This window comes from Glossina fuscipes, unplaced genomic scaffold (genome assembly GCF_014805625.2).
Source record: "Glossina fuscipes isolate IAEA_lab_2018 unplaced genomic scaffold, Yale_Gfus_2 61, whole genome shotgun sequence".
In the NCBI taxonomy this organism is placed as follows: domain Eukaryota; kingdom Metazoa; phylum Arthropoda; class Insecta; order Diptera; family Glossinidae; genus Glossina; species Glossina fuscipes.
Window position 1 is genome coordinate 5,775,671 of NW_023998433.1, and position 15,623 is coordinate 5,791,293.

The 15,623-nt window shown below is 31.0% G+C and overlaps 1 protein-coding gene across 3 annotated transcripts in view; it reads right to left on the reverse strand.

The window, feature by feature from the left end:
- Nucleotides 1-15,623, reverse strand: part of LOC119637808 (homeobox protein araucan) — a 35,947-nt gene that overhangs the window by 7,779 nt on the left and 12,545 nt on the right. For all 3 annotated transcript variants that reach the window (XM_038034134.1, XM_038034133.1, XM_038034131.1), the window contains exon 2: nt 10,127-10,726. In XM_038034134.1, the coding sequence (XP_037890062.1) occupies nt 10,127-10,579 (453 nt within the window). In that variant the 5' untranslated portion in view covers nt 10,580-10,726. The remainder of the gene's footprint in view (nt 1-10,126; nt 10,727-15,623) is intronic.

Sequence of the window (15,623 nt, forward strand, 5' to 3'; positions counted from 1 at the left end):
ACGCAATCGATAAATGAGAAGTCGGTACAAATTAAAACTGAATATGTATATACATGTACATAGATATATATTTTTATACCCATCACCGAAGGATGAGGGATATATTCATTTTGTCAAAACGTTTGCAAAGTCCAGAAGGAAGCATCAGAGACTCCACAAAGTACATAAATTCTTGGTCAGTTTTAAATTTGGAATACACCTAAACTTTGATATATTTTTAGTAAACATATTCTTGCTAGCGAAAATAAAGATAACTCCTAAAAGTCTGCAAAAGAATTTGGAATTGACCTAAACTATTTAAAGGACACGCCTACAACGCTCACATACCTATACGATAAAAATTTTTATTTTGAAAATAGAAGAAATCAGCTGGGCCCACTCCATATTATAGAACGCGAAAATTTTGTTCTTGTACTTTTTTTGCCTTTTTTAGTACAACGGTGATGGGTATAAAAGATTCGGTCCCGACCGAATTTAATTTTCTTACTCTTTTTTTTCAAAAGGTTATGGTATCAAAATATTCAGAACAGAAAGGCATTGCCTAACAAGATTTATTGTTTGTTTTTATCAAAGACTTATATTATTTATGGGTTCTAAACCATAGGTATTTGTATGCAATGAAAACTTTTGGTAAACTTTTAATGGAAATAAATATATTGTTCTCGTAGCTTGTTCTTTTTTTTTACCATGGAGAGATTGATTATTGATGTCGAAAATCGTTAAATGTTCTGAATATGCGCATAAACAATTACAACAATGGCGAAAAGTAATTTAGAATATTAATACCGACACAAAATAAGCATTTTCCCATGAACGAGTATGTGTTTCAGGTATGTCGATTTATTTATTAATTTTCATTTAAAATTTTTTTATGTATTTTTTGTTCAAGAAGTATCAGCCAAAATAAAAATACCATCTACTGGAAATAACGAGTGGAAACAAAATTTTATTGATGCTAATTAAAGGGAAAATTTTAGGGTTAGCATTTTCTCTGTCTTCATTGCATACGCATGACCACACATTATTTCACCAGTGATTATATCTAATTTTCGCTTCTTTTTTTTTTTTAAACTTAATATCCTTTGCGTTTCAAATAGTAACATTAAAAATAATTCTTATGTATTCTTTGTTGTTGTTGTTTTTTTTTTTTTTTTGATTCTTAAACTGTTTTACAGGCAAGCGGTAAAAGTGTAATGCTCTTGTTAAGAATACACTGAATGAACTCCATTCATAAATAAGCGTACTAAGAAGCGTGGTTATGTATTGAAAAGTTGAGAAAGATTACGCTTTTGAATAACTTTTTTAGATGTATTTTTGCTTGTTCGTTCGTCCGTTCGTTTGTCCGATGGTTTGCTTTATACATTAACATGAAAATTTATCACACCTTGAAAGCATAAATTATGTAGCTATACGTGCAACTGTTGTTAAGAAGAGCAACTATAAGAAGCAAAACAAAAATATGGTAAAAAGATATGCTGTTCAACAAAAGCAATAGCAACAAACAGAAGCTTAAAAATATCGCAAAGTAAGGAAATACGCACAACACGATCACCAAAAAAAAGTTGTATATGTATTATATATATCAACAAAAATAAGAAGCTTTAAACCAACAACCAAGCCCGCGCTGTTCAGTTGTTACGTTGCTTTGTAGATAGATTTCATTGTACAACATGAAAATTGAGAATAAAGTAAGCAGCAAAAAAACAAAGAAAAGGCACGCATTAATTGTGTAGCTTCTGGTTAACAATAAATGTAATATATGGTAAATATTTTTTTTTTCAAAATGATAAAAAAGAAAATATATAAAAAAAAGAGAACAAGACACAAATAACGCACAAGCATAAGTAAGTATCAAGTTTTGCTTATCAGACCAAGTATAAAGAGACGGAAAGGTTAGAAGTGAGGGATGCGTATAACATATATAATATATTATATATATATATACATATATGTCAAAAAGCTGACGTCAATAGCGTTTTGGTGTAAATTAGATCAGCTGTATGTTTGTGTGCATATATTTATGTAAGTATGGGTACACGCGTGTTCGTGTACGTACTAATGTGTCTTCTGTAAGTGTACATTTATTTTCATTCATTACAATTAAAATCTAGTTAAGACTTTTTACTTAAGTAATTCAATAACATTTTGCTTATACATATACTAACTAATGTATGTTTGTGACGATGTAACAGTTTGTCTGTTTGTTTAAAACAAAAAAAGCAGAAAGACAAAACCGTTTTGTAATGTTGAATTTTTCAGAAAGTGTCGTAGATAACCGAACTCGATATATGAGTATTGAAAGCAACAAATAAAGAAAACAACAACTTTTACTTTTTATTTTTGTTTCTCTGTTCTTATACTTTCTTGCTATGTATATTTAAGTACATTAACACAGCGCAGACACAGGTGACTAACACTGATACCGGCAATTTAAGTATTTTGGACAACAACTTTACTACATCAGTAATATATATACGTATGTAAGAATGAATACATTTATCTCTCTCTCTCTATGTGTGTATTTGTCTGTATAGTTAGTTACTATAGTTGCTCGTGTTGTTGTATATTCATCATCAAAAAATACTTTGTTATCTATTCTTGGGCGTCTCTCTCTCTATCTCTCTCTGTCTGCTTTCACAAAACACATAATATTTTATTTTTTGTTGAAAATGTGTGGCGACTTGTTTTAATGTGTTATTCTGCTACCAATAAAACACTCAAGAAAGACAGACAGGCGGACAGATGGACAGACAAATGCAGAAAACATGTAATACTTGCCACTTTACATACTTTACGAAACAACAATTGTTTCTTATGGTTACTTGTAAAATTTTCATATATATTTTTTTTTGCTTCTACTTATTAATTAAAATCAATGAAAATTTTCTCTGTGTACGGCGTCGTTTACTGCATTTAATAGGTAAATTTATCTTATTTGACAAAAAAGCATATTGTTCTTCTTTCATTCTTTAGTAGTAAAGCGATAGGGAAAATTGCGTACCAGGAACGGAACATATATATAAAATTTATAGGAAATGTTTTCTAGAGAAATTACAATTTTTTGTAAAGGCAAAAAATTTTAAATTGAAAACTTTAAACTCGTTCTAGTAGGCTCGCAAATATTTCTTAGATTTCTTTTAGATTCGTTAAGATTTGGAGTAACATGAAGTTTAAGGTCGCTCCATAATCAAATACGCTTCCATAATGAGCGTCTTTCGACGATTGCGTAACATATTGAGCTGCCTGTTGGAAAAACATTAAATTACTTTCAACTGCTTACTGGAATTGATAGGAGTAGGCATTGCTTTTAGCAATCTTTTTTTAATCGTTATCGATTTTAACTGTTGTTAACAATTGCCTAACGAACACGAGAACCAACTAATTTTAGATGACCTCACTTCAAACCTTCTTTATTAATATGACCTAGAAATACAATCTGAGGGATAAAAATTTTGGGATCGATAGTTGTTGATTTTTAACACTTAACTCTATGAAATACTTCATGAAAGTTTTATATGAATTTTGTTGATGGAAACATAAAATCGTTATGTAGTCGAAAAAAAAAGATTGACATTTATGTTTAAATTTTCCTTTCTTTTCTTTCCCATTTCCTCAGACAGATGCCGAAATTATTGACACATAATTCTGTATTTGCTATACCCGCCCCGGTACGACTTACAAGTCTTATAGAGATACCTTGGTTTAGATGATTTAGTCTACACATTTGGATTTCGTTGGAAAATCATGTAACTGTTGAACAATATATCTTGTTGAAAACAAAAATAATCGAAATTTTTAATAGGAGAATTGCCATACTGAGCGCGCTTGTTGTTTATGATAAGCGTCACATAACTCTGAGGTTGCATTAATTTCTGAGAATTGTCAGTTGTGCAAATATAAAGTGATTTAAAATAGTTCGCTATGAGGAATGCCATTTTTTCGAATTTTTTCTTACAATTTCAATTAAACTTCTTACGTTTTATATACAAATAAAATCTATCTCTAACTCTTTGAAGTGCCAATATGATAGCAAATTTCAAAAAGTTTAAAGATTACTTAACTGATGATAATTTTTGATTTTTCATTAAATGATACTTTTTATACTGTTCTGCGTTTTTATGTTTTTTTTTTTTTTTAATTTTTTATCTATATATTATATAAAATCTATATATTATAATCGAAAACTAAAATCAAACACAAACTTCAAATTCATTTTTATTATGCAAATTTAGATTGAAAAAATAAAAAAAGTGGTAGTAATTAATTAATTAATACAAAAATTGGCTTTTATAGATATATTAATATGTAATCAGCTTCTATCTCATAATCACGAACACGAAGGTATGTTTGGTTTTGCAAAGAACTTAAACAGTTACGAAAATCTTTCTTTGATATACTTGAAAATTGACAGACTTTCTCTAAAAGTATTGGTTGTCCACAAAAAAAAAAATGTTGAATACCTAGCAAGCTATATTAACGTAATATAAATAAATTGCGCTATATGTCCTACACATTCCTGGCAAAAACATATCGAAAATATAACGAACATGTTTGCATTGTGTCTGTACCGTACTCGCCAACATGTAATTAGTAGAAGAAAGATTATTAGATAAATCATACCAAGAGTTAAGTTTAAAATTTGCGGATATTTATTAATTATGATCACAACAATTTGACTGACGTTCGAATCTCTTTCAACAAGAACAACAGAAGGGTTTCCATATCATATTCGGTTATAAAGGAAGGACTCTCTAATTTTCAATATGGAAAATAAAGGCCAAGTTCATTTACTTGATTCTGTTCTTCAGGTTATATAGTAATGTTTTCGGCTTTGGATATAAAGTCTAAGACCCACGCTGAGAGTACAAGATCATTACTGTCTCGAAACTAAGTTCAGAATACTCGTATGAGCATTAAGTATGATTCCACAGAGGGAGAGAAAAACAAGAATAAAGAGAGAGAAAGAGAGATGTGCCTCCTTCGTATTCTTCGTGCACTGTAGAAATTGAAAGATTGTTACAGAAACGCTGTAATATCCAAATATAACTAATCACCACAGTCTGTAGTCTTGAGATCTTCGACCGCGGAAAATACTAGCTTCGTAATTGTTAGACTGTTACATAAGCTCAATCTTACGCCAGTCTATATAAAGTTAAAAAAAATCATATCTCCTTACCATTTGGATAATATGTGGTCTCATAATTCCAAGCAATGACACTATTAATTCAAAGACATATACGTGTGATATATGATTTCAAGTTCCATCCCCTTTGGAATTTTGTTGGTTTGAAGTCATATTGATCGTTTCTAATATATATTCACAATTATTATTTTAGAGCATATATGAAAATAATAGTTATACACAAAGCTGAAAATTTAAGAGCATTTCAATTTACATTTTTAATTTGTTTTGTGAATTTTCTTAAAAACACTTTATATAAATGTTGGGTATCAAAAATTCGTTATAGAAGTTTTAAAAACCATATATCCGTTACTACATTTATTGATAAAATAATTTTCAAACTAGTTTAAAAAAAAAAGCGACTTTCAATCATTCATAAAATCTTGTTTTGGTTTATGTAACAAACACCATAATAATGATTGATTTCTCAAAAACAAAAAACGAAATCTTTTTAGATTCAACTGTGGATTCAAAATGTTAAAAATTTTGATTGAAATTGTTCGCAGCGTAGCATAAAAGATTTATATATATATCAGATATATGATTAATATGATTCAATTTTTTGTATTGTTAAACTTTTCTGCTGAAATATATTTTATTTTTTGACATCTAAAGTTGGTTGGCTTAGGAACAGTGGGATGAAAAAGAGCTTCAATTAATTAATAGATTTGGAAAGCGGTTTACTTTGGGTGGGATTTGAATCTTATATTTTTGCCTGCTTTTTTAACTCTATTTCTTTAGAAAGCTTTCAAATTTTTTTTTTGTATGGAATTTGCAACCGACTCGCTGGCATCTAAAAATCCTAGTGACTAGGCATTACCGTCATCCTATGCGAACTTATAGAGTGGTGTGTTATGTGGTGACAGCAAAACCCAACTAAGTGTAGGATAATATTGTAAATTATTATAATGTCAATTTTTACTTTAACGATGTAAAAGTTATTGATGAAATGAATTAAGAATAGCGCTTGCGCTTACACATAATTAGTTTGTGGCTTTTGCGTTTGTGCGTTTTTGTGTACACGCGGGTGCGTGTATTAAATGTTTTCTCTTTGTTTTACTTTTTTTTTTTTATATTTAATTTGCTTTTTAGCTGTGACCAGTCAATTTACTCAACTAAACGGCTTGGCTTTGCGCCATGTTTTACTTAAAAAAAAAAATTAAAAATTCGGAATAAATTACCACAATTTGTCACAATGGGGTTATTACATTCATACATTTACCTACAGATAGAAAACTAACTTTGACAAATATTCGGAGCGTAACCGAAAGCTTTCAAAAAAAAAAAAAAAAAAAAAATCACCTTATTTCTTTGTTAATTTTGTATGATATGAATCTCTGTGTCCGTCACTATAGGATGATAATAAGCATATAAGGTACAGATTCCTTTTACGCAGACAACAGAGACAGCCGGTTCATTAAGGCGATGATTACAAGAACCTAGCAACGTTTATATAGCCTACATAACTTGACCTACGAGCGTATATTAAGTTTGTGTGGATGTATGCAACACAGTCCTAAAGCACTTGTGATAGACTCACCTTTATTATATCGATCGAATTAGAATCATTTTCTGAACCGATCTAAACTGCCCGAATGTCCATTTTGTCTTCTTTTATCTAGCCGTAATTTTTTAGATATTTTCACGAAATTCACTATATCGACGTATCTGGTCGATCGCGAGCGCTGTTGAAAATGGATCGGCCACTTGCCATGCAAAGACTTATTTTAAAAAATTTTCCTATAAGTAATTAAAACGCACTATAGTATGCGTACAATAAACAGAAGATATATCACTTCGTTGGACCGTAGACAAGATGTTTCTTCGTCAGTTGAACTTTCTAAAAAAAAGTACATTTTCTTCATTAACAAGCTCGCATGATGCAAAAGAAAATTAGCAAGAAAGATGTCATGTAAAAAAAATGTGTAAGAATGCCGTCTAAACACGATCGGACACAAAATAATATTTATAAAATATAGAAAACGAAACTTGCGTGAGCAAAGCATATTTTTAATTGATATAAAATTTCGAACCTTCCATTATTTTTGAAGTTGAGAAAGTTGAACTGGTGAACTGAACCAAAATTGAAATCGATTAAAATAATAAACATAAGAATTAGAAATTTCGATTCGAGAAAGACCAGCGTCTAATACTTTCGAGATTCTGAAGCATCGGCGCAAAATGGATTGTGCTCTGCGTGTGAATAGGTACGCGCACAGCAAAGGATGAAATAGATTTATATTTTAATAGTAGAAGCCGATTTTTCCACGTATTCAGCCATTTTTTCTGGAGTTGCTCGTATACCGCACGCCACAACTCTTAACTTTGTATCCACCAAGCTATCTTTGGAACAATCGACCTGCAGTGTTCTAAAAAACAAAAATAAAACGGGATCCAAATGTTTTCAAGTCGAATATATACCAGTATTAATGTCTCCTTTCTTCCTTGCTTGCTCTTAATAGCTCCATTATCATCGAATGATATGAATCCTTAGCCGATTCCGATATACGAGGCATTTCTACACATGGGTCTTTATATGGGTTGCTTCTTTCTTGTCAACTCTTTTCAAGTCCCTTACTATCCTTCAATTTTCCAACATGTACGTTTTTATTTTTCGCCTTTTTTCAAAACGATGTTAGCATGTTCGCATAATCTTAATAATCATTTCAGATATAAAAAAGGCAGAATTTGAAAAAACTATTGAAGTGCGTACAATCGATTACAATCCGCTTTGGGAAAGTAAGCCAAAATTGTGTTATAAATTATAGATAAATTAAGTAACTTCGAAATGTTTCGCTTTGTTTCAATGAGACCACGAGGTAACATGCCATGCAGGATTACAAAAGCTGGTCAACATTTGTAGCAAAGTAATTTAAGAATCGGTCTTAACGGCACTCCCCTCTGCGCTTACCTAAAATGATGGATGCACGAGATTCGTCCCAAAATGAGTATACTTTCCATTTCAAAATAGAACGTATAGTGTATTTTATAGGCAATTAAAACTATTTTGAATGCGTGTTATCCACGGCTAAAAACGATTTAAAGAAATTGCCGAAAAGAATTTTCAGTATTTAAGAATAAACAAAACTTTAAATTTCAACACTCAACTTGATGAAAGAATTACGTTTGTTTTTTTATAAAACCTTTTATCGGGCGCCATTAAGCAGCCAATAGCTAATTATCATGTGCATAAAGGTGTAAAAAATAATTCAATCCACAGAATAATGTAAACAGAAAGCGAAAAGAAAAAGAAGAAAACAAAAAAAAATTCTATCGAAAATGAAGTTTAAGAAATTCAAAGTAGCTTCTTTATGTCACCTAAATCTCTATTTTCGTAATAACTTTCTCTCTCGCTTTCTCTCTTTCTTGCTTTCTCTCTGTCTACAAGCGTTACCCGTTGACACAATTATTAATCAGTCGGTATATTTATATTAAGGAAGCGAAGAAAAAAAAAATGAAAATATTCACAAGAAGTGTTATTATACCAGATCTACTTATGGAGACTACATGTTCCTTCCTTAATACAACTATAAATATGTATTATTTATATCTATATATGCACGTACGCTTACATGTACATATATATGTATGCCTATATCGGCCTTTCTGTTGAACATTTGTGTCAATGTAATGACATCTTGTGTCAAAGTAATGACTTCTTTAAAGCAATTTGACGTGTGTTGTTTTCTTTGAACATAATAATGATATGAATGTTAGTGGTGGCGCTCTTAGTTTTTCTTATACGATACAACAAAAATTGCTTTCACTTCATAAGCAAAAACTGTGAATTATCTTTGAAGCAAAAAATTACAGGAAGAAATCTTTCAAACTAATTGGGGGGTGAAATTACACCATTCCTTTTCAATCTCTTCTCTGGATGATTTATAATACGTTAGAAGCTTTTAAAATAGTTGAAAATTAATTACTTTTGATGGGTTAATGTCATCACAGACGATACCGACATAAAACACAGGGAAATCCTAATTGATTGTTTCAGTTATATTAAGTTTTTAAAAATAAAAAACAGAATTTAATATTTTTAGATTAACTTAAACATTTCGTTAAAATAATTTTTCACTTATCAAATAGTGCTCGAACTGTAATACATTTCGAATCGACACATTTTCATAAGCTGAATGCGTTTGTTTTTAAAATGATTTCAATATTAGTTAATTTTCTGACGTTATGTCGCTTTTAAGTTTCATAGAAGGGTTCTGTTAAGGGACTAATGAAAAGTGCAAAATTTCAATTGTGATCATTGATTTCTTATACGTGAGAAGCTAATTTTAATGAAATAAACATAAAATATCGGAAATCGTTGGTCGTAAAGCTTGCTGTTGTACCAATTTTTGTACGTTTAATTCCGTTGGTGGTCTGTTGTAACGTTTTCCCTAACGATTTTATAAAGCTCTAATTCTTTAAACTCATCGAATTGAAATAACGCATTCGGTGCATTAGACTCATTTTACAATTCAAAGTAAAGAAAGAAAATTTGATCGTATTTCAAATTTATTTGCAATTTATACCCGAGTAGGTAAGATTCGCGGTTGCCAAGTCACTGTGCGCGGATTCAAATCTCAGTTGGTAGAGTTTATTTGGGTGGCAGTTGTAATGTGAGCCAGATCAATCGGTGAAGGCACAATGCTTAGTGTTTGGGCCCACACCCGCCAACCTGCGGCCATCACCTCTCTATGTCTTTCTCTCGTGTTATACGGATAAGGGACATCGTTTGAGCGATTGGTCATATTAAGAAAAATGAATTGGAAGTGTTGATTGCATTTCATCTATTGAAAATTCGATTACTGACTATATATACATTAGTTGCAATCGAACGTGTTTAAGTTATTATTATTATTATTATTACCAATACTATTCTCCCATTGTTATTATTAAACTAATTATTATTGCAATATGATGTTTCGTACATGATTATTAATTACTTACCGGATTTGCATAGAAAGCTGGTTGATCAGTACTCATACCAGACAAATAGGCCGACATGCCTTCTGGGTACACGCCCAATGGCACGCCACCCGGCCCAGCCACAAGGCTACCAGCAGCAGCAAGCCTTTGATAGCTTAACATATCGTATTGGCAGGAGCACAATGTTTGACCGCTGACAGGATCAGTATATATTGTGCGACCGGTGTCACAGCACCGATTACCAGTTGAAGGTGTACTCGCCGCATTCGGTGGCACACCCTGTCCTCCTGGGGTAACCGTTGTTAGGGGAACACCAGGCAATACAGAGGATTGTGCTACGTGGCCGCCACCACTACCAGTACCACCACCACCCGGCCCGGCTGATGCAAGACCTGCTGAAGAACTTGCAGTGTTGTATGGCGTGGCAGGTGACACTGAACGAGCACCCGGCGGCACTGTGGATGTAACAGCCATTGCGCTAGCAACAGTGGGTGTAGTGAGGCTGGCTGTGGACGACGGCACGGCGCTTGTCGTTAAATTTGTTGGCTGCACTTGCTGAATAGTATGTAAAGGTGTTTGCGTGGAGGTGGGCGATGCACTTGGTCGAGTTGAAACAGCATTCTGAAAGACGGATACATACATGATACACAAAACCAAATAAGACTTTATTAAATGTCTTAGAAAGGAAAAAAGAAAAATTAGAAGCTCAAAGCAAAACATCACGAAGAAGTTAACATCATTTTATCAAGTAATACAAATTACATAAAGTGTAATTTAATTTTTTATTGACAACGACACTGTTTATCTTATAAATCTACTTCGTGAAGACTCTTTTTTTTAATGCAGTGTTTATAACTTGCATATGTAACTTTCCCAAACATGTATGAGGCAATTATCAATAAAACACTTCTATACACATATGTGTATATATTATATATATGTATATTATTACATATGAAATATATTCTTATATATTTATAAGATATATATCATATTAGAGCATATATATATGGTATATATCAGATTAGAACATATACATATATCTATATGTACATATTAATATCTATATTATATTATTACACTATTTATGTAATATATGTATATGTATATATTTATAATATATGTATACATATTTTTTTTTTTATGAATAAAAATGTCGATAGATTAGAGGAAGACAACATGAAAAACCCGGAATGCCGGCAAATCCTGTTCTTCAGTCTTGTCAGTATACTCTAGTTAATCATTTATATGCTCCGTTAGTAAACACTGAAAAGATTGACATCAAATAATTTAAATTACAGACAGAAATTGCTTTACAACGATCACCGCACATTGATTTTTTCTATTGTACTCTTTTACTTCTTACAATCATTTACTAAAATAATAGGTACGTTAGTTTTTATTTACAATTGCAAATTTTTTTTTACTTATATTTATGAATAGATATGTATACATATGTTTATATACACATATGTGTAGAGTGTAAGCAATACTTTGTTCCTTACTATAAAGATTTGTTTTGCTATTTCTTCCTTTTATTTTTAGATTTCTACCTCCACGCACGTTTAAAAACGTTTATCAAAGCATTTTGAATATTTGATATGAAATGTTGTAAATTGACTTTATTTGCTGCCTTGTCAGAACAAAAGCGTGCGTTGAGATCGCGACCGCAAACGTGAAAAAAAATTGCAAATTGATCAAACTTTTATTTTTTAACTTTTTTGTAATACACCACGGAATGTTTTTAATGATAATGAAAAAAATTGGCATAAAAAAAAATGTTTACAATTATTTAAAGTTTTAAGTTTGCTATAGAATTCAGAAAATGTATGATTTGAACCATTTAAACTTTTTCCACTCCGACAAAAGTCATGTTAAACCTATTTATGGCTATTTAAGAGATCACTTAATCTATAAAGTAAAGAAGTGATGCTGCATCCTAACAAATACTCCATTTCAGATTCGAATCTCTCGTAAATTCGAACAAGGGTTTGGGCACATTTAGACGGGTTATAATAAATTACATTTTTATTTTGTACAATTACTTACGAAAAAAATATAGTTATTGAACGATGTCTACAATACAACAGATTCAAGTCGGATCAGATTTTCGTTCATTTGGATATTTCATCACATTACAAGCGAAAAATTTCGCTAAATCGATTTAGAAACTTAAGGCTTTAGACAAGATTTGAATAAGTATGGTTTGAGAAGCTTATTTTTGGATCTCGCTAATGATGGTCTTTCCTTTTTAAGAAAGAAGAAAGAGCCAGAGAGAGAGAGAAGGAAATATAAAAACCAAAAACTTGATATTTTATCAAGAACTTTAAAAGCCAGATTTTCATGCTCACGCGCACGGTTAGAAAAGCATTTTACAGCCTGTCTTTTAAAAGCGCTTCAGGTTCTAAAAGTATTGAAGAACTTCAACGAGAATTAAATTTTCTGATACTCCGGACTTTTCAGAAATGTTCAACTTCCAGCTCAAAAATTTTCCTACGCTCCCATCTCCTCTCATGTATGAAACATATTTACCTTTACACTCTAAGAGGATTGAAAATCTCACTTTCAAACTTCGTTTAAGTCCGAAACAAAAAAATTTAAATAGTAGTCATAATTAAAATCAATACTAAATATTAATATGTTAAGCTTTTATAGTTTAAAGGAACTTGAGTGTGACTTTAGTTTGCTTTGAGGGGCATGTGAAAAAAATTAAAAAGTTTCTAATCATATACTCGTTTATATGTGCGGTTGCACTTCTTTTCTTCTCAGTAGATATGTCGACGACAAACATTACAGCAATACGCGTGCTCGACTTGTTACTAATAATAAAATATCTGTAAATATTTAATTTATATATGAAGTCAAAACTATTCAGGTTAAATAACGTAAACATTACAAACATTGTGTTATTTAGTTAATTGTTATGGTCTTAAATACGGCTAATAAGCCCTAATTGGTCATAAAGCCAAAGTATATTAGCTCTATGAGTATGGCTGTAAAACAAAAGTAAGCATCAAAAAATAAATGCACAATTATTTCATATTACCTTATGGATGAGTAATGGTAATAGGCTTTCTTTTGAAAACCTTTTTTTTTTTATTAATTTTCAACTTATCGGCGATCGATTTAGCGTTTTTCAAGGAACGTGTAATCAACTTTTATTTTCTATAATATATGCATATATATGTAAATATAACGATTCAAGAAAAACTTGCAATAAGAGTTTAACTTGAAAAAGCATAGAATATCAAACGATTAGATTTGAGAATATTATTAAAAATTTTACGATTTATTTTCTAATATATTTTTACTTTAAATATTTACTTATAGAGTCGCCTATTTAATGTTTGCAAATTTGTAGTTATATTGTTGAAACTTATTTGACAATTACACAAAATTATTTCTCATAAGTGAAATACTGAGAAACTCACGCTGTACAGGGTATGTTTCATACGCATAACCATAGAAATCAATAGTTAATTACTAATATTCACCATATCTCAAATAATTGATTAAATGCATTTATAACAATCTAAGCGGGAACAAAGTGCATCAGCATTTCAAGGAAAAAAGCAAAGCCTATCGCACGAGGGATAACAAGAAAAATTCTATAATGAGAATGGTATGGCTTGCGATTTAATTAATTTCATTATCATTCAATATGTATCGCAAAATTTTCTTTTTCCTTGCTTTCGTCTTTTCACAATAGTTCCATTAACTGAGTTCTATTCGTTTTTTTTTTTTTATAAACAGCAGATCATGTTTTTAATACGCTGCTCTTCTTCTCTAGGTAAAAATTTTTTCTATTGTAGATGTGTCAGAATAGGTAAAAAGTATTGCTATGAAATTCGCTTTTCTAAGATACATGGGTAATTTTTTTTTTCGAAAGAAAAAAAAGCGTCAAAATTGTGATTCTTCGATGCAATAGTTTGGTAATCGAAAGAAGCTAAGAAGTGGGATAGCACTCTCCAGGTGAGCACATCGAAAGTGCCGCGAATCGGTTTTGGTTGGGTTTTTCGACTGACGTATGAAAAAATTAAATTTGTTTTTTCAAACACGAAAAATTCAAATCAATTAATTGTTATTTACAACATATAGATATTAACATTTTCACCCGATTTTAACGGCTAATACTAGATTGTAACGAATGCAGAGCATCATCTTCCAGACTATACGACACGCTCTTGCACTCGATGCGAACGATGTGCCTGGGTCTACCCAGAATTTTTTTTGCTTGCTGTTGCACCTGATAGGCGGTATTAAACGGTTGCTAAATTCATCCAAATTTAATGAATAATAGTAACCTCTCCAATATTTATCGCAGTGAAACGAGATGATTCTCAAAGGCAACTAAATCCTTTTCAATTGTCAGAGTTGCTATCAGGGCAAGCGTTCAGACTAGTTGAGGACATCGATTTTGATTAAAGCAAATTGAGAACACTTTTTATTTTACCACAATTTCAGTTATTTACAGATACATTCTTTGAATATGCTAACTGTGATAAGGGGCTTGTTTTCCAAAGTGTGTCATGAGTTCGCCAAATCCAACGTAACAAAAGTAAGATTATCTAGCAAAAAAGGAATTTTTTTGATTATATTTTTAATTTTTCATCTCATATTCATTCATTATACGCTTTAAGAGGTAAAATTACTGGGACAGCCTAAGAAAGCCTAAAATAGGGAGTTTTTTCGCAAAGTTGTTTCTTGGATGGAAGGGAAATTAGCTATTAGGTATTTAAATAAGTATTAAAAAAAAATATATATGTAATTCTGAAAAATAAAAAAAAACTTAAAATCAGATCCATTCTTTTGGGGCACTATCTATTTAAGGGGCTCTGCTGTAAACAGCGTAATTGATTCAAATTTGAATTTAAAAGAAAAATCTAGCTAGCGAAGTACATAGAGAATTCTAAAAATGTAGATTTCAGTACCATTTATGCGTATTTAAAATAAAAATGATGGGTATCTGTTTAAAAAAAAGTGTTTTTATTAAGCAAAAATAAGTTTAAACCAACTTATTGAAAAAACCTACGCATTTCACTAAAAATTTTATATAAAAGATCTTGTAAAAAATTACAATGAAAAAAGGAGAATAGTTCGAGTTATGTTGCTTTTCGTTTTCAAAAATCGTGTTTCTAAAAGTTTTCGAATGTGTTTTAGGTATGTTTTTTGGTTTTTTATTACAAAAAACTATTCACTTATTTTTTTTTCTCAAAGCTTGCAAGCTCTCAAGATTGCCGGAATTCGTAATCAACATTAAAAATTCTTCCTAATCTTAGGATTTCTGGGACAATCCATCTCAACCTCATATCTATCAAACCGTCGCATCCGCGAAGCTACACTAAAGTGTTTTTATTCGAAAACGTTTCTAAATGCACATAAATATCTTCTAACGAGATCTGTTAGCGTTTTAAAGAAGCCAGAAAACAAGTGGCAAAATATTAAGCAGGTACTCTTAGCAAGCAAACGGTTTCTATCGGAAAAAGCACGAAATTTCAAAGAAAAACTTCAATCAACT